Raw genomic sequence first — 20,367 nt, 5'->3', positions numbered from 1 at the left:
AATATAACAAGAATCTGCCAGCAGCATATGAATCAATATGACTAACCTGACCCCAACCCCCCCATAAACAAATCTCACTACAGCCAACCAAAGACAACCTACCCTAGGTCACCCCCAACCTCTCTTAATACCAAGGAAATATAACAAGCGAATAGAAAGAGAACCCACACAAGTGGCGCTGATACAAAACCCCACACATACACTAGAATGAAGAATAGAAGCATTCCCACCCCACCCCACACACCATCCCCACCCTCTCCCTCTTTCCCCCTCTTTTCTTCCCAACCTTATATGGCACGCGACACTAATGTCTCACAACAAATGAAACGGATCTGTAGAAAGCACAACCTGAAAAAAGAGACAATGCACGTATTTTTGTAAACTAAGAAATCTTTAATACTTTTTTTTAAAAAAAGAAACTTGCAACATTTGTATTTTCTTCCTCTGTGTAATGTGCAGAATATTGCTTGTTTTGTTTTTAGTCATTTGCTTCATTCTCACCCAACAGCCTTCCTGGAACAGAGATCACGATGACACAGCGTCAACACGTTCAGGAGGTACGCCGGGACCCTCCAGTGGGGGACATACCTCACACAGCGGGGACAACAGCAGCGAACAAGGTAGGAATCATACTTTGAATCCTGGCTGATTTGCGGGGCATCATCGCTCCAATATGCTGGCATTAAATACCGTATTTTTTGCTCCATAAGACGCACCAGACCACAAGACGCACCTAGTTTTTGGAGCAGGAAAACAAGAAAAAAAAAATCTGAATCTCAGAAGCCAGAATAGCAAGAGGGATCACTGCGCAGTGAAAGCAGCAATCCCTCTTGCTGTTCTGGCTTCTGGGATAGCTGCGCAGCCTGCATTCGCTCCATAAGACGCACACACATTTCTCCTTACTTTTTAGGAGGGGAAAAAGTGAGTCTTATAGAGCAAAAAATACGGTAAGTGCTTCATATATATAATAGGTGTGAACACTGAGGCAGGGTCCTGGTGTTGACAGCATGTCTTCCTTTGGTGCACAGGGATAAATGGCCATCCTTAATTTTCCATCCAAGCAGGCCTTGAGCAGCAGGTGCCTATCTAGTGGAGCTTCTGGGTGGTGGTTCTTTCTAGTCCTACAGACTTTAAGACTAGAGAAGACCACAGTACGGTTTAAGGCCATGATCAAAGTTTGTGGTTTTGGCAATAAAGGCAGTTTGGGCCTAAAGCTGCATCATCTTCAAACTAGGGAACTGAACTTGGTCAATATGCGCCTTTTCATTGCCTTGCTGAGAATAGCAGTAGGCATAGTGAGGTGAAGCTGCCCTCCTGGCACTGGAATGGAGCAGAGTTGAGTACTGAATGCATGGACACCCCAGCAGAGCATATCCAGTGTTTCCACCAGTGCAGCTACACAGTCCCAACCTCAGCATTGCCCTCTATGGCTATATAGTGGTGCTTACATTAAGCAGTACGTACAGTGCTGCTTCATGATGTGTTTCATTATTGTCTTCCAGTCAGAAAGTTAGTAGCCTTACAGTTCAGTCCTATACATGTCTAATCAGAAGTCCATTTGACTTCAGTGAGGTTTTCTTCCTGGTGAAAACAATAACGACAACAATTATTATTGATATGCTGACCAGAGACGCGGGTATCACTGTGGCCTAAACCACTGAGCCTCTTGGGCTTGCCGATCGGAAGGTTGGCGGTTCGAATACACGTGGCAGGATGAGCTCCAGTAGCTCTGTCCCAGCTCCTTCCAACCTAGCAGTTCGAAAGCATACCAGTGCAAGTTGATAAATAGGTACTGCTGTAGTGGGAAGGTAAATGGCTCTGGTTTCCGTCACAGTGTCCTGTTGTGCGAGAAGCGGTTTAGTCCTGCTGGCCACATGACCCGGAAAGGGTATCCTTTACCTATATTCTGCCCATCTGACTGGCTTACCTCAGTCACTCTGGGCAGCTTCCAGCAAATTAAAAAATCAAACACAGTATAACATCAAACATATAAACGGCTGTGTTCAGATGTCTTCTAAAAGTCAGATAGTAATTTATTTCCTTGCCATCTGATGGGATGGCGTTGCTCAGGGCGGGCGTGACTCCCGAGAAGACCCTCTGCCAGAACAGAATTGCAGCCTTAGTTCTCAATTCACATTAATAGTTGATGCTGAAATTACATACTGCCAAACTTTTGGCATTGTTTTCTTTTAGAAACTACAACACAAGCTAGAGTAGTCTTCAGCCTTTTTAGCTCCTAGACCCCATTTTATGTCATTTGTGCAGCATGGAATCCACATACAAGAATTTTTTTAAACAATGCATGCCCATTTTTCTACTCCTGTTTTCTCCTATTCTCCCACTTTGTGCCAACATTTCCAATTGTGTATGTGGCGGACGGGGACTGGATGGATGGACAGACAGACCCCTAAACAAAAACCATGTTTTGCGGTGTAGCCCTGAGTGCCCCAGCTTAGCTGAGAGGGTGATCCACCACTTGTTGATCTTGGTCCACCTAGAAGACAAACTGATAGGCGACAGAGGTCCCTGTAGGAGAAGAGACAGAGCTATATTTGAGTGTTTTAGTGAACTTAATTGAGGTGTAGTTCACAAAAAAATATTAAATGTAGAATACATTTGTTCCAGTTATACTTGTATATCTGCTGCCCGTACTTCCCATATTCTGCCAATTTGCCAGAATGCCAAATTAATTTACAGTTGTTGTTTTTTTAAACCCACAATTAATTCACAGATGGAGAAAGAGCAGGGGCTTAGTTTTCTTGCTTTGTGTTTTTGTGTATAGGATGTGTGACATCAATCAGTACTGTCTTTAAAAAAAAAGACAATGTGTGAAAAACCCTTAAAAACTTTTTTACATCAGCAAAGACCAACTGCAACAAATTTCATGTTAATTAAATGCAATTAAAATTTTAAAAGCACCCTTAATCTGAATATAAAGAGAATTCTTTTATTGAAGTAGACTCTGAACCTACAATAGGTATAAACTTTTAAAATGTAGTTTTATGATCCCGTTTCATTCAAGTGCTGTTGGACAACAAAGGAATTGTGTGTTCAAAAAAGGGAAGGGGGGGAGGTTTAATAGGACTCATTAGAATTGCAAAATCCTACATTTAACTAGATTAGTTTTTAAACTAAAGTAGCGTTCTATTTTTGTGTGTGTGTCCACATGTAAGGATTCAGGCTTAAATTGTGACTAACATCTTCCTATGAACTTTTAAGCATTTGAACCACTTTATTGTTTAAATAAAAGTTGCTGACATCACCACAAGTAAAGCCTAGTAAAAATGGGGCCTGGTATGGTAAACTCTTGAAGAGCTGAAGCAGAAACCTTCTGACCTCTGACTTTTACTGGAAAATGATATGCAACATAAATTTAAGGGGCCTTTTCTCTTTCAAGTATTTCTTCATATGTGTGTTGCAGTTCACAGTAGTTAAGGTGTGCTGACACTTCTGAGGTATTTCCACTAATATTTTTTGTGGGGTTGTTGTTTTTTACATAAATGGCTGTAAAACAACAGGCTCATCATGAATAGGAACACAAGGCTAAACCTTCCCCATTTCTCTAATCAACATAAAATCCAAATATGGCTGCTGGAGATGACTGTGATTTCTTTTTGGCAGGTGGGAATGGAGATGAGAATGTGGGTTGCTTTGGGAATAAGCCCGTTCTCAGAGAACTGTTGCAGGGTAGCCAAAGAGGGAAGGGATCCACCTGGAAATTTTCCTGCGTGTTTCTGCAGCTGTGTAGCACCCGTTCACTTTAATGGGATTTATACCAGGGAATGCGCCAGTGCATTGTGCAGCTTGCGCCAATTCATTTCCATGGATACACTGTGACTCCTAATGAAGTAACCCCAACTCTTGGCTCATTTTTTGCTGCACCAGTTCCAGGATAGCATGGCAGAGAGGTCTGGATCAGGCCCATCACCAGTAGCTGGGCTGGCTGAGGATCCAGCAGATCCTTGGCTGGTCCAGCTCAACCCCATCTCCAGAAACACTCCATTTGCTTCCACCCACACTTTTGGGAGAGCAGCAGGGACTTCCACAATGGTGGAGGACCCCTGATGGAAGAGCTGAGAGATGGCACATTTCTACTGCATCCAAATCCATCTAGCGGGGTAAATTGAGGTCTTAGATTACCCTTTTGGGTACTTTTGAAAATTTGTGGTTTGACATTTCAGTTTCAGTTAACTGAAATATGTATGTCATTCACACGTAAAATATTGTGTGGTAATCTTGAGCAAGGTAATAAGTTGAGATTGTTTTAATTTTCCCTAGACAAAATCCACTACTGGTTTTGCTTCTTCAGAACTGATCTTGATTTTCTCACAAAGTTCTGAGCAAGTGCTGAATTCCATTCTGAACTGGTTCTGATGATAGCAGGGCTGTAGTCAGGAAAACTGACCATCCAAAAGCAAGAATCTGGATCAGGGTAGAGAGGTACGGAGGTAGGGGCAAGTGTGGTTCTCCCCAGGACTTCTTTTAGCTGGAACTCACTGGAACTCAGTTCTGGCACCTCTCAGGTGGGCATCATTGCCATTATAAGAGAACAAGGGATGTGTTTATGGTGCTTTCTGGCTTATCTCTCTCTCCCTCTCTCTTTTTATAGAAAAATAGCACTGGTTCTCCCACCAACAATTGTCCTGACTGGAGTCTCTGTCCACTATTCACTAAAAATGCACACCATTCATTGCTTTTTATGATGAAAGGGAAAAGATATCATGAGATAGATCTTGTCTATCCCTGAGATTTTGGCAGTGATGCCAGAGCAGGTGTAGCTCCTTCTCACCAATTTATCCTGATGGCAACCCATTGTCTTTTTTTTCAATTCATGCGTTCCATTGACTGTTCTGGAGCAAAACAGGCAAAATCCTTGCTGGAATCTGGAAGACTTTGAGGATATTTGTAGAGCTTTGCTAGTTGCATAGGCTAGTTGTTGATCCCAAATTCCTCACTGTTCATAAAGGTAAAGGTAAAGGGACCCCTGTCCATTAGGTCCAGTCGTGACTGACTTGGGTTGCAGCGCTCATCTCGCTTTACTGGCTGAGGGAGCCGGCATACAGCTTCTGGGTCATGTGGCCAGCATGACTAAGCTGCTTCTGACGAACCAGAGCAGCGCACAGAAACGCCGTTTACCTTCCCGCCGGAGTGGTACCTATTTATCTACTTGCACTTTGACGTGCTTTCAAACTGCTAGGTTGGCAGGAGCAGGGACCGAGCAATGGGAGCACACCCTGTTGCGGGGATTCTAACCACCGACCTTCTGATCGGCAAGTCCTAGGTTCTGTGGTTTAACCCACAGCGCCACCCCATCCCTTCAATGTTCATAGAACCCCTTAATTATATAAGCAGACTTGTATATAAGTTCACCTCTTTACTGCTGTGAATACTCCTGATAGAGCAGTTATGGTAATGCCTTCTATGGCAAGGTGTATGCTGTAAAGAGTAAGCTTTAATGACTTAGTAGAGGTTAGACTATCTTGGCAGAAGGCTTATAAAGAAGCCTTTTAGCATTAAATAGGAGTAACGCCTTTACTAAAATAGGATGTGTACACAATTGCTGGCTTAAAATGCAGCCAGGTTGTTCTTTTTCTCAATTTGGATCAAAGCTAGTTTGGAGAAAAACACAGCATTTTATAAGAAATGACAGGGTAGATGCAGGATAGAGATGAATGGTGGCTAATGTTGTGTGTAGACCACTTCCCACACTAATTGTGAGAGTGCACTGGATGCAGAGTAAATGGAAGTGTGTACATATAGCCATGGTCCCCATAAGCAATTCTTTTCATAGTATTTTTCTAGAAACTGTGAATTATCACAGTACAGAACTCATTCAGGGAGCCCATGCTGTAACTCTACATCACAGTGTTGTGCTGTGTTTCCATCTCTGTGTTTATAATTAAGAAGACAAAATAATTAAAAGCAGGTCTAGGCTAGCTGTGTGTTCATGGAGACTGAGGTAGACCTTGTGTATATAGGAAAGTAAACTTGAAGGGAGGGGAATAAAGCAGCCATGGCAACCATGGAGTGAACTGCGGTATTCTCCCTGGTCTTTTTTGTATGGGGCGGGAATTTCATTACTTGCCCAGTCTCTGTGTAGCAAGAAAGCTTTTCCTTCTTGCATGAGTTACAGTAGTTACTTTCATGCACAATGTGTGGCATTTTGCAAACCTAACATCCAATAAAATGGGTGGTTTTTTAATTATGAAAAAGTAATATGTAATAAAAAAGTAATATGTAATAATATGCTTGGATCCAGAGTAGTCTGCGTGGAACTCACACAACAGGACTTTCCCATCTCTCCACTCACTGCAGCTCCCCAAGGTCCTCTTCTGAAACTGCATGGGATGTGGAGGGGGGAGGAAATTTACTTGGCCACAAGCATACATCTTCTGAGCAAAGCATTTCCTCAAAGGACCCTTAAGTTTCTGTCTCAAGGGCTCCAGGGGCAGGGGGAACTGATTTAATCTCTTTCCCTTTCAAACCTGTGGAGGGGCTTGTATTGGGCTCAGAGAATAAACTAGACAAGCTGTGTTCATCTTCTGTCTTAAGTTGTGAGTGCTTAAGCCCAAGGCAATCCACTTGCCATGACTTCAGGACCAAAGCAAGGGGTAGAAAGCTCAGACAGCTCCCATCCATCCATCCATCCATCCATCCATCCATCCATCCATCCTCAAAGCCAGTACAGAGAATGGATAGCCATCCATTCTGCTTGAGCCTGGTGAGCTTGAGCAAGGATGTGAGGTGAGCAGTGTGCTTTGGAAGCAAAGCGTGGAGGTGGTGGAGGTCACCAAAGCAAGCTCTTGGGGGCCAAGTTCCAGCCACCATCCCTCTTCCCAAGTTGGGTGCTTGCTTCCTGGCTCCAACAGAATGACTTCAACAGCTACCGCAGAGCTTTTGTCATGGGCAGGAAGTGTGTGCACGCTTGTGGAAAGGAAGGATAGAAGGGGGGCTGGAATCTGCTTCTCTGGAAAAACTTTTTAGGAGTCCCCACTTCTTTGTTTCCTGCTCTCTACTTTTTGAGCAAAGGTGCCAAGTGTGATTTCAGTAGGAGTGTGTGAGAAAGAGGGGGGGGAGTGTGTGCTAATTAATGTCTTAAATTTGTTGTTGTTGTTGTTTAGTCGTTTAGTCGTGCCTACTCTTCGTGACCCAATGGACCAGAGCACGCCACGTCTTAAATTACTCTTATTGAAATCAGTAGGTTTCATTTAACTCTGTCATGGCTTTATTTGAAAATGGAATTTGTTGGTTTTTAAAAAAATAAATAAATCCTGAGCCCAGACTTTCTGTGTCCAAGGCCCAGTTTTCATTGTCCTGCGATTGTGTTTCAGACAAAAGAAAAGTTGTCCTTTTAAGGTAGGAAGTGAGGTTTTCTTCTCCTGGAAACAGTATCAATACTTGCAATGTTTTCCTGCCTTTTGTAGAAGAGTTCAGGCAACCTATTGGCAAAAGGCAATTCCATTTATTATTGAAGAGAATCTCAAGGCAGTTGTTTCGAGGCTGCAAAGCTGGCAGGCAGAGCTGGATGAAGGAGCGGGGGAAGGGCCACATTACGTTCCAGATGACTGAGCAACGATTTATACACCAGCTCGCCTTTTTACATGAAGAAGAAAAGTAATAACAGCACAGACCCAGGCATTGGAAGCAGTCAGATGTCTGATGACTAATGGGATAGGTAGGAAGGACCTCTCTGATTGGATGTCTTAATGAGCAGATTTCGCACAGAGTTTGGGCTGCAGTTCCCCTTGACCTTTACCCTTTATTGACCGAACTGACACTTCATTTTTCACATACTTCCAATTATGGCTCAGCTTAAGTGTTGCCCTCCCTCCTTTATTTCTTTCCTATGGACAACTTGAGAGTGGTTGAGGCCACAGAAGATATTTTAATTTGAGAAACTACCGTAGCAGTTCAGTTTTTTAAGATGTAATCTGAAACTGCGGTCATTTTGCAGTTTCCCCTAAAGAAAATAACAGGTTTCTTTCTTTCTGTTTAGCTAATCTATAAAGATTCCCCCCCCCCAAGAAAATAATGCAGATGTTTGCTTCAGACTGAAATATTAAGATTTTTAAACTTGCATTTAAACACACTTTCCCCTCTCTTTCTCCCCCAAAATGATGCTTTGTAGATCCAAGTAGTTTGAATGATGTGTATTTGTTCACACTGTGCTATTTCTCAAGAGACTTTTGTAGTGTGATGCCCTAAAATGTCTTTAACACTCTTCAGAGACTAGAGAAAAGCAAGACATAGTTGTGGATACAGTTCTCAAGTCCTTAGACTACATGGAAGCATCATTGTTGTTCTGGCAATATTTAATGTGTAAATGGAAATTAAAAGGGTGATCCTTTTTAAGAGATGGCTGAAAATGATGGCATTTGAGTGTTTCCAAGAATAGTGTGGGAAGGATTTCTTTACTATAAGCTGTGCTTAGAATTGCTCTTAGGGAATATTCCATAGCAAGGCGGATCATACATAAAGGGTAGTTTTGAAGTAGCATCTGTGTCTATGTGATTTTCTTTTCCGGCCTGTTCAAGTTTGAATTTACATTTCCGCAATAATTGTAATTAATGCAAATAAGCGCATTTAAAAAATAAAAACCAGAGCTACAATAGTTTCAGCACCTGCACAAATCAATTCTGGAGGTCACCTATTGAAGTCCATCTGCATATTAATCAGGCATACTATTTATTTGATGAAATTATTGCTTGGAAATACTTGGAAATATATAACCAAATACTTACATCCAAACAGAGGTCCTTAGAAAATAGAAGTATTTATTTCAAAATGTATGAAGTGTTACCTACTTTATTATGTAGCCCTCTGGCACCGTAATAGCATGGCATATTTTTACTATAATATGGTAATAAAAAGATATGTAAAAGGCAGACAAAGGTACTGTCTTTTCAGTAAGGTGACCCCTGTTACCAAGTAACTGCTTTACTTATGAGCTTATTAAAAACTCAAAAAATGAGCTTTTCATACTTCATAGGCATTGATGTGAAAATGAGCTGTCCTGTGAGTAGTTTTCTTGATCATTTTTAGAACAATTGATTAGCCAAAGAGCTTCTGTCATTAGTTGACATTGACTGATAGCAATTTGTCACAAGCTCCGAAGGTCAGCCAGAGAGTGGAAGCTTCAGCTTGTCTTTGATTGACCTTTACTGATGCCATTATCATACGACTGGCTTGGCTAGATGTGACCCTCAATTGAAATAGACAGAGCATCAGTCAGCAGTGGGTTGTTCTCTTTTCTGATTATTTATATATTGTGTGTCTTCAGCTGCATCTAAGAGCTTTATTTTATGTTTTAAATATATTAATAGATTTGAGTACTGTCTTTAAAACTGCACATTCTTCTAAATATGCAGCTACTATTTTGCTTTAAATTACCTTATAGCTGATATAGCAGTTTCTTGACATGTGTGCTGGAGTACTTTTTGGCAAAAGTTTGAAAAGTTTGAGGTGATTTAGAATCTTACCTGTATTCTCGAGTTTTATTTACCCAAGGATTATCCCCCCTCAAAAAAAAAAAATGTTTTAGGAATGTGTGTAGTAATAGAGCAGTTGAAGATTATATTCTTAATCACATTTTCCTTAATGTACATTACTTTCATCAGCAGTTACATTTCTCTGTGTAGTTGCATGTCTTGCACTGTATTGTGTAAATATTATTTTCATTTTTGTATGTTTAGCATAACATCAAGAATTAAAATTGTTTGTTTGTTCGTGTATATGGTTATTATTCAGGCCCAAAATTGAAATGATTTTCTACAGTTCCAAAATGACTCTTTCACTTTTCGAAATCTGTACAGCAACACTAAACACTTGCTAGCTTTGTTCTTTTCTCTTTAGTTGTGGGCAGTATAGCTGTAAACTAATTAGCCTCCCCTTTCTCCCACTGCCCTTTTATGGCCTATCTGGATTCCTAAATGTAGCTAATAACTTGTTTTTCAGGTCCATCCTTATAGATTCCAAAATCATTACACAGTTTTACCAAGATTAGAAAGCCTCACCCTCAGTGGAGAATTAAATACAAATTGAGGTAGAGTCTTCATGATTGAAGAAAAAGCTGGGAGAGGGGCATGGGCAATGGGCTTAATTTCCATGGTGGTTACATGCATTTAACATAGACTTGTAGAGTGGGAAGGGACCCTGAAGGCCATCTGCATGACTCTCATTACCTGAGTTCTTATATAATTCCTCTCTTGATTGGAGTCATATTCAAAGATCATTTGCTCCAAAAGTTAAAAAATCTCAACAATGTACATGCAGTTGAAATCAATGAAATATTTATTTAAGGAAATTAGTTTAGCAGCAGGTTGCAAATTGCTGTAAGGTCCTGGAGTGGGGGAAAACATCACATGGAAGCTAGCTTCAGTGCAGCAAAATATTTAGTTGTGTTCGGTCCTGAACCCAATTATTACGGGTAATTAGAGGAACAGCTCACTGGAAAAAATAGTCAAAATCTTATCACCAGATTAGGGCATTTGGTTGGTCCCAGCCATTCCTTATTAGCAAGAGTAAGTTGGTCATTAATTTGTTGTCTGCATTGACAGTGGTACAAGTGGTACTGTTGATAATTTTGTAAGATTAAGATTAGTCCAGTATTGTTGAAGCATTTTATGTTATACATCTTTGATCATGTACTCCAAGGTTTTCCTGCTGATGGAAGATTTGCATTCTTTCTTCTGCCACATCACTATATAAGGATAAGCAGTAGGTGGCCTTGCTGTTGCAAAGAAAGAGAAGAAGAGTAAGACCCATATGTAGGAAAGCTTCATTCTTATGGAGACAAGGATTGGCTAGGTTGTAAAAATAGCTGCTTTGATAGAGAAACTCCAATCAACAGAGGAAAGCTTAGACTGCAGCGCATAACAGAGTACTGGGGTTCGTGGCCTTACAAAATTGGATGATGTGGAGCAAAGACAAAAGGCCACATGTTCTGATGTTGATATTAGAGTTTCATAAGAATGGCCCTTGGACTCTGTTTCCTATCTACATAGCACAAATTCCCAGAAATGCTTTTGAATTAAGACAAATGGCATTCCACTTTTGCTTAGACCAGAAATTGAAGTTTTTGTGTTGCTTTGTGGAAGGAATGTTTTCAGGATTATGTGCGCCTAAAGAGCTTAGATATAACCTGCTCTCTGAATCAGAGTGTAGGACTAGCACTGGAATTGGGTTCATATCCCTAGATAGAGATGGAGGTCACTGGGTTGGTTACCTCGGGTCAGTCACTCGGGTCAGTGTAGGTAAAAGGTAGGTGTAGTGCTTTTTCTTGGGGGGCACTCAAGGTTATGCAGTACTGGCACCTCTTTTGTTGTTGAAAAAGTGTGTGACTTACTGTAACAACTTCATGGTGAGTACTGGCACCTATTTTTCTAGGAAAAAAGCACTGGGTAGGTGTGTGTTTGTGAACTACGCACACAACTTCAATTTCTTTGGAACAGTGGTAGGATTTAACTGCAGTAAATACATAATTCTGGAGGATTGAGGACCAGGCCTCTTCTATCTTGGTCCCTTTCTGGTGGAATTGCCATGACTACCGAACAGTGTGTGTGTCTCCAGTTATAAAGGCCTTTCAAAAACTGGTTCATACTGTTGTTTTTTTATGCCTCCAGTTTGCCAACATCTACTGCGATTTTTAAAAACATGTTTTTTTTTTCTATTTTGCATAGTTTTACATCAGTGGTTTTTGGCCAGCTAGAAATTAGTTTTAACTCCAGAAGGCAAGTATTCTAATTAAATGAATTGCCGTATTTCCTCTTGTATGCAATCATAATTTGAATAAGTAGCAAAACTAACTGAACTAACTTGAATACACTGCTGATGTGGGATGTGTAGACAGAATATGAAATATTAGTGCTTTCAGCTGGTTAAGCACAGGCCAAACCCAGCTATGGGGTCAGTGTTCAGGTCTCATTCACATATAACAATGGTGGTTGTGTGTTGCTAAGATCTGCTTGCTGCAATCCATTAAAGGTAAAGGGGCCCCTGACCATTAGGTCCAGTCGTGGCCGACTATGGGGTTGCGGCGCTCATCTTGCTTTATTGGCCGAGGGAGCTGGCGTACAGCTTCCGGGTCATGTAGCCAGCATGACTAAGCCACTTCTGGCAAACCAGAGCAGCGTACGGAAACGCCGTTTACCTTCCTGCCAAAGCGGCACCTATTTATCTACTTGCACTTTGAAGTGCTTTCGAACTGCTAGGTTGGCAGGAGCAGGGACCGAGCAACGGGAGCTCACCCCGTTGCGGGGATTCGAACCGCCAACCTTCTAATCGGCAAGTCCTAGGCTCTGTGGTTTAACCCACAGCGCCACCCGCGCCCCTTTGCAGTCCATTTCTCTGGACATATTTCTCTCTTCCTGGCTCCAAAACGGAAGTGAACCAGGAATTGGGAAAAGTGATTTGAACCTAGACTGAGTATAGATTGGGAAAGCTAGGAACATTCATTCCAGTTTATCAATTTTACTGCTCATGCATTACTACTCCACTCCCCACCCAGCTTTATATTTGAATGGGGCACAGATAAGGAAAAGAAACCTGTACCTGCGACATCATGTCTTATTTGACCCTAATTTCCCCAGGTTGCTGGAATGCTATGTGGTTATCTAGCTTAAAAACTGCATTGAATTTCATTGGGACATTGCTTCTGGCTAGTGTGGGACCAGGATACATTTCTAGTACTTAAAACCCCCCCAAAGCATTTGGAAGAAGAGGACACCAGAGGCTTGTGTACCATAAGCAGAGTAATCAGAGACTTTCCCAGTTAGAAGGAAATTAAAACTCAGGGCCCAGACATATCCTTAGAAAACTTGCTTTTCACGGAAGGAGAATATAGCCTACCGTACACCTCATAATTTGATGCTAACTTTCATTTTAACATGCAGTTTTATTATTCAGGCTGTAATCCTGTACCCAGCCACTCATGCATAAATCCCACTGAAGTCAGTAGGACAGTCGAGTAACTGATAGCAGATTGCAACATAAATCTTTAACCCTCATTTGTAGGCAGCTTTTTGACATGCCGTTTTGATCAAAGTTTATTTTTGAAAAATGATGCTACTTGTACTAAAGTGATTAAAATTATCAAGAGAGCCAGAGTGTTATAGTGGTCAGAGAGTACTGGGCTCGTGCTGGGTAAAACCCATATTCAAGTCCTCTTTGAGCCACAAAGTTAACTGAGGAACCTTGGACTAGTCACTTATCTCTCAGCCTAACTGAAGATAAAATGGAGATCAGGAGAACCTTTTATGTCTCATTGAAAGAATGGTGAGATAAAATGTAATAAACAAATAAGTGCAATTTTGGAATAACAATTAATAGTTGTTATACGTGCTATAGTTATACAGGGTTGTAATTATCTATTTCTTCCATCCCCCCATTAGTAAAAGAGAAAAAGAAAAAAACACCCTATGATTTGCCACTAACTCTCCAATTTGAAGTGTCCCCCAAACCTAGAAACTGGGTGTACTCCCATTTCCTCTTTTGTGTGTGTGGGAGGATTTTTATTTTTTTTACACAGTAATTATAGGTTGGATTTGTTGGCCAGAAACCTGAGAACAGGCACAACTTGTCTTTTCTCACCTCCATTATCCCAGTGGTGGGAATGGTTTGATAATACTCATTCAGATTTGACAGGTGATTTCTCCTATAAATGAATGTGTTTAAATCATAATAGTTGGAACAGAATTGTTTGATTACTTGGCAGCAGCTTCTTTCTCTGTGATAGCTTTTGGATCACCTGTTTGCTGAGAGCATTTGACAGTCTTTATGTTTATTACCCAACTGAATGTCAGTAGCAATTGCAGCTAAAGATAAACAAAAATGCAAGTACTTGTTGACCTTGACTCCCCCCCCACTCCACACACACACACACACACACACACACACACACACACAGAGCATTGGACTTGATGACTCTATTGCTCTTTTGCTGATAAGAGCTATAAATGATAGTTTTAAGGGAAATGTTTTATTCCCAGAGGAAAATACCACATTGCTGTGGGAAACAGCATATGGTTGGTGTCCTATGATTTACATAGTTCACTCTCATTTAGGCTGTGGGAAAAGAAAAGGACTTCCCTTTTTATGACTTCCGTATCTCTACAAACATGCATTCCTGTCCTGTTTGCAAAGTTTCTCTGGAAGATTATATGCAATACATAAATAAAATTGGGAGGACGGCTTTATGTTTTATTATATGCTGTAAGCAAAGTATTTTCCAGGCTTCCTCATTTCAGATTTGTTTCAATAGCAGGTGCACAGATAAATGTTTTCCTTTATAATGAGAAAATACAATGTGTTTAAAACATGAGAGATAATCTTCGAGCAGCAGGTACAGTGGTACCTTGGTTTAAGTACTTAATTTGTTCCGGAGGTCCGTTCTTAACCTGAAACTGTTCTTAACCTGGAGCACCACTTTAGCTAATGGGGCCTCCCGCTGCTGCCGCGCCGCCAGAGCACGATTTCTGTTCTCATCCTGAAGCAAAGGTCTTAACTCGAGGTACTATTTCTGGGTTAGCGGCGTCTGTAACCTGAAGCGTATGTAACCCGAGGTACCACTGTATTCCTAAACTGGTTCCTCTTTGCTTGGTGGCCTGGACTTCAGCTACTGCTTGCTTGAATGCATGCAAACCCCTGGTCCTGGGAATGCAATTAACAGTGCAGTTGACTCTTCTCAGCCACTGGAGCTGGCAAAGTGGGGGAGCACTTGCAGAAGTCACTTTTTCGTGAGGAGGGGCTTGAGGACAGGAGGCAGTGAGTAAATGGGAGGACTTGCTAGTACTTTTGGAAGGGAGGGGCAGGGGCAGATGGATCCGCAAGTTTTTTCCTGAATCCTGTAAAGGCTGCACTGCTTGCAGGACAAAGGATATCTTGGCATCTGTTATCACTTGGATAGCATCCTTGCCTTTTCCAGGGCATATCTTTGTGAGTTGTTGTGTCTGGTAAGGCAGCAGTGTAGAACCTCTGGGTCATGGACCTACGTAGGCCGGGCAGGTGTGCCCATTTGACCTACAAGACAGTTGCAGCCAAGCCATGCCTGTCTGCCGCCTTCTGGAAGGTCAGCACTAGGTTTATTGTTTACTATGATAATATATATTCTGTTTTTCTACAGAAAACTGTAGAAAACGAGTACTAGGCAACTTGCCAGTGTTTGATTTGTCTTTTTATGGGTATTTACGGAATTAATGACTATTGTTCTTGTGGCACTTCTCTTGGCTAACTTTTGAAAATGGCATTTGACTGAGATGCTGGGATAATAGGAATGCAATAACCTCTTTGGATGCTCAGGTTATCTTCATTCTACACAGCTTTTATTTACTCTTGATTTATTAAAACACTTACATTCTGCCTTTCCATTTACATGTGAAACACACAAGGTGACACCCTTTCGACTTCATGACAACTATATTAATTTTGTCTATCCTGCACAATTTAGTTTCCCAGCATTTCAGTTCCATATATCATTGCAGTAGTAAGAGACAAGAGTATTGGCCATGAAGCCAACGTTAAGGGGGGGGGGGGCTGCTATTTGAAGCAACAGGGCATTTAAGGCAAAGACCACATCAGAGGATCATAGTATCCACATGTTGTTCATCTACCTTTCTTTTATTTGCCTTTCTCTTCTTATGATGAGAAGGTGAGCCCTGATGATATTAACATACCCTGGGCCCAGAAACTAATACAGCCCAGAAATCCAATTAAGCAGTTTATTTAAAATGAATAGAGAGAATGGACTAGGGAAGAAACGAACAAGAACGCATGATCTAAACAAAAAGAAACATTGCACCAGTGTTGAACCTACAATACGCACACAAATATAGCAAATTGCTTTCAGTGGTCACCTCTAGTATTGGTAGTTTCTAAAGCTGGTTGCAGGATGGGGAATCAAGGGGATGAGGAAATGTTTGTTCTTGACCCAGGTGGGCTCTGACTGGAAGGGGGCTCTTATGCAACCATTCACAACAGGGAATACTTAGGGAAAGGGTGCTTAACACCTTCTAGAAAGTTGGGAGGTGGACTGTCCGGGTATTGACTATTGCCAGAATTGTCAAGATTTGCCTCCCTTTCCTGTGAGATGACAAGCTTGTGTATTGGAGAGCAGATGTGAGCTCTCTGCTTGGATATGATAGAATATAGAGACACCAGGCTATCAGGAAAGTGAGAGGCTGGGGTAAGAGAAGTCATGCGGAAGCAAATATTGTCATTTTGCAAGCATGACTAAAAATGTCCCATGGTTTACAGATGGGAAAAAAGGACTTCTGAAGAGGATGTGTCCTAGCTAGGACTGGAAAGGATGAACGTACAAAAGAGCCTCTGCAGTCTCTCCCCAGTGCACACACCCTCGACTGCTCCTAAAACTCTCTGTGTACTTCACTTTTATTCGTCTTGTCTCTGATATTCTCTCCACATTTTCTTGGCAGCATGTGATCATTAGGATTTTGCACCATACTCCTTCCTCAACGGCAATTTCCTCCTGAGGCCTCATGGGTGCTCTGGAGATCCCAACATCTCTCCCTCCAAATAAAATAAAATAAGGAAAGGAAAGGAAAGAAATAATCTAAGCAACATAGTTTGAAGTTACTAAAACAATTGTGAATTGTTCCATGTCATTTAGAGTTAATCCTAATCCTAGCACTGTGGTGCTTGGAGGTGCAAAAACCAGTAGCAAAACCAGGGGTTTAGGGTTTGCAGCAAAACTATAGTTGCTCACGTCAAATGGCAAGAGATAAGAGTTGTGAGTGAAATTAGAACTATACTAATGGCCTAAATATTGTTGCAAAACAATTGTGCTAATTTTAGCTTAGAAAGAGGATGAATATAAAATTGCTAGTTTGCCATATGTTCTCTTGCTGATAATATTCAAGTATAAACTATTCTACATAGTTTTGCTGTTCCAAATAACAGAAGACCAAGAAAGAGTTAAATTTCTATTCTGGCAGTATATGAAATAATGAAGTCAAATAAATTTCAAAAACTGGTAGTTAAAATCAGCTAAATTTTATTTGGATTTCATTGACATCCATGGGAACCAACAACTTGTGGCCCAATTCTCTCTCTTGGTTGTATGTAAATATTAAAATCAATTTGAATAAAAATTCATCTCTTCCAGGGAGACCAAACAATTTTAGAATTGTGTGCAATATTCCCCTTCTGCAAGCCAGCTCTAAAATTGCATATTGATGTAGCAGAGTTTTGAAGGATAGACTTTTGTGTTTGGAATTCTTAAGATATGTTTTTAAAAACAGGAAAAAAACACACATGCCTTTCTACACTGCCACCGGACTTGAGTTTTTACTCCAGGGAGAGTTTGTGTATTTGTCACTGATACCACTTCACAGTGAAGAGAATGATGGATCTTCCCAATGTGGGCAGAGTGTTTGTAGATGGAACAAGCTGTGTTGCAGGCTTTGGAGGGCCGAGTGGAAGCTTTGTGTTAACAACTGGCGAAAAGCTTGACCGTTAAGTGACCTAGGTCAAACAAACCCCCAACTGAAGAGTCCTTCTTTGACATGGATACCTGCTTGGTAGGGGCAGCTGAGATAAAAGCAGGGAAGGAAGACAAAGTAAGCACTGTTGATCTTGCGATTATATTAAAATTAGCAAATGGCATGACTGCTACTAACAGGACAGTAATGTGCATGCAACAGTGCATCTATACAATATCACTTGCCCAAGTTTTGCTCAAAAGCATCATGTTGGTTTTAGCTACTGATGCAGAGACAGTATTGTAAGATGGTTTGTTGCTTAATAGTGTAACATGATACCACTGTCAGCTTAGAAAGAGAGGTGAATAAACAGCCTAAAAGCTTCACTGATGAAAGCACTTGATAAAATAGTTTGATAAAATAAAAGATCTGGCAACAAGAGGTGACAAGCCTTCTATCGACTCCTTTCACAACTTTTTTTGTGGTTTTATGAACAAATGCATTTAGGAAAAATAAGAGCAAAATGACATGGTTGGTTCATATCACAGTAGCGCACATGCTCTTGCAAGTTAAGTTTGGCAGGAAGCTCATTATGTCTATTCCTAAACAACTTCTATTACATTTTTATCTCTCCAGTTCACTGCTTGCCACAGAAAGCCTAAACCTCAACTTTCCATGTTAAAAGTTTCCTGTTTCTGGATGCTAAATTTAGTTTAGCACCCACTTCCCAACACCAACCCCTGGTTATCTACCAAGAAGTTATTTTTAAAAGTTAAAGAAAAATAAAATTATTCCCTTGCTTTGTATGGGGGAACGCTTTCTTATTCTCAAGTTGACTAGCTTTCATTTATTCAAGCGCAGGCACTGTTTAATTTGGAAGTAAAATATAAGTCTGGTTTTGTTCTTTTATGATTCTGATGTTTTTGTGAGTGAAGTCTTGTAAATGCATGTTTTGAATGTACAGTGTCTCATTGTATGTGAGTTACAGGTTTACTTAAGTGCACAGCCGTACACATAGACACATGCTGCTTGTACATAAATAATGCACTATATTATAAGTAATATAAATATTTAATGCAATACTATTTTTCTCATGTTGATTAGCAAGAATGCTCTAAAATGGGTGAGAGTAAAAAAAAATCATTTCCAGTTCTACTGTTGATCAGATATAAAACCTTGGTCACGTCAGTTGACTGTCTCACAAAAGGATTTTAATTAACAAATATTCTTAAAGGATGAAAATATACTAGTATACTAATAGTACCGTGAAGAGACCTGGAGAGGCTGGTGTAAAATCTGTTAACACCTGAGATTTGTGTTTTCAGGACCCACCCTATTCCTGTGACTAATTTGTTTTAACCGGTTTTTAATTCTGAATTTAAAATAGTAAACCACCCTAGGACCTGCTAGTGAAGGGTGGGCAATACATTTTTTTTTTTAAAAAAAACATTACTTCACCCACAACGTGCTTTTGCTAAACCGCTTTTCTTTAAATTTAGCCTGTCAACTCTTTTCTTCTTCTTCTTTTTTGCTTGGCATGATCAAGCCAAAGCTACCGTAACTTCTTTTTAGGACCCATTCATTTCAAAGAAACTTAAAAGTGCTGCTTCATTGTGTGACCTATCAAATGCTCACTCTTTTAAAAACCTTCATTAAATGTAAAATAATAATTACAGTTGCTTCCGCTCTGAAATAAACCTGGGTTTATGTTCAGTTATATTTAAGGACACTTCTGGTTCTCTCTTTTCCTTTTGTAGTTATAGATGTTGAAAATTAGGTAACAGGAACATAGGACTTCATGACTTTTTAACTCTCTGAAAAGACTAGATGTTGAGAGGCTGGGGCTTATTAATATTGTTCTACTGCTGAGATGAAGTAATTGTATTTTGATTTCTGACTTAAAATGAAAAGTGACCCTTTCTCCCCCATCATCCTGTTAACAAACTATCACCATATTATATATTCATGAGTATTTAAATTCAAGATATGTCTGTTAGAGTTGTTCAGCATAATCCCTGATCTGGACCTTGTGTAGAAATAAATGAGCTTTCCACCCCATGACTGAATTTCAAAGCTTTAGTGCAGAACAGTTTTAAATGCTAGTTACATAAAGAACAAAATCCAAAATAACACATTGCACTTAACTAGCAGGCAATGTGGTTCAGGCCTTTATGCAGTTTAGTAAACTTTCCTCTCTTTGGTCCCAGAGAGAGAAACTAAAGTTGTTCATCATTGCGGAACTTACTGGTAACTTCATCTGCTACCGTTAACCATCACTGACTTCTCAAGGTTCCTCTCTTGCTCTGAGAAAAACACTAGCCTTCTGCTTTCACCTAGAGTGGAACCTCTCGCTTAATATAAATTTCTCTGCTTTGGAAATGCAGACCTTTACATAAGTTTTAACCGGTGCATACAAAAATGACATTTCATGCACATTAAACTTTTTACTTTAACAATGCCCCTTTGAGAAACTGTGAATGTGCATAATACTTAGAAATGTTTGCAGTTTTGTATATCTGCATCTACATTTATGAAATTTGAGGCAGTGTTCTGTCCCTATCTTTGAACTTGATAGCCCTTCAGGGCTAATAATTGTGTTAGGATGCTAGCCTGGCTCTGATGCAGAGGGTCCCTCTCACAATGTTCTGTGCTTAGATTTCCTGGGCAGAGATCTAGTTGTTTTTCTGAAGTCTAGAGTCTTGTTTTCTGTGTTCCTCTTCAACATGGTATTTTAAGTTTATGAATGACCCTAGGGCACATGGTCAGACCATTGATTGGTTCAGCTAGCTCAGTATTACCTACACTGATTTGCAGCAGATCTCCAGGATTTCAGAAAGGGGACATTCCCAGCTCTACCTGGAGATGCCAGGGTTGGAAACTGAGGCCATTTTCATCATCATCATCATCATCATCATCATCATCATCAAAATTTGTA

General features: G+C 40.5%; 1 protein-coding gene across 4 annotated transcripts in view; it reads left to right on the top strand.

The window, feature by feature from the left end:
• The window catches only part of MEIS1 (Meis homeobox 1), a 152,815-nt gene that overhangs the window by 39,843 nt on the left and 92,605 nt on the right, over positions 1 to 20,367 (top strand). For all 4 annotated transcript variants that reach the window (XM_083495244.1, XM_083495245.1, XM_083495246.1 and 1 more), the window contains one exon: positions 509 to 620. In XM_083495244.1, coding sequence (XP_083351370.1) covers positions 509 to 620 — 112 coding nt within the window. The remainder of the gene's footprint in view (positions 1 to 508; positions 621 to 20,367) is intronic.

Source organism: Podarcis liolepis (assembly GCF_965112155.1).
Source record: "Podarcis liolepis genome assembly, chromosome: 3".
Classification (NCBI taxonomy): Eukaryota; Metazoa; Chordata; class Lepidosauria; order Squamata; family Lacertidae; genus Podarcis; species Podarcis liolepis.
Note: the sequence above shows the minus strand (reverse complement) of the source record. Positions and strands in the feature narration are given on the sequence as shown.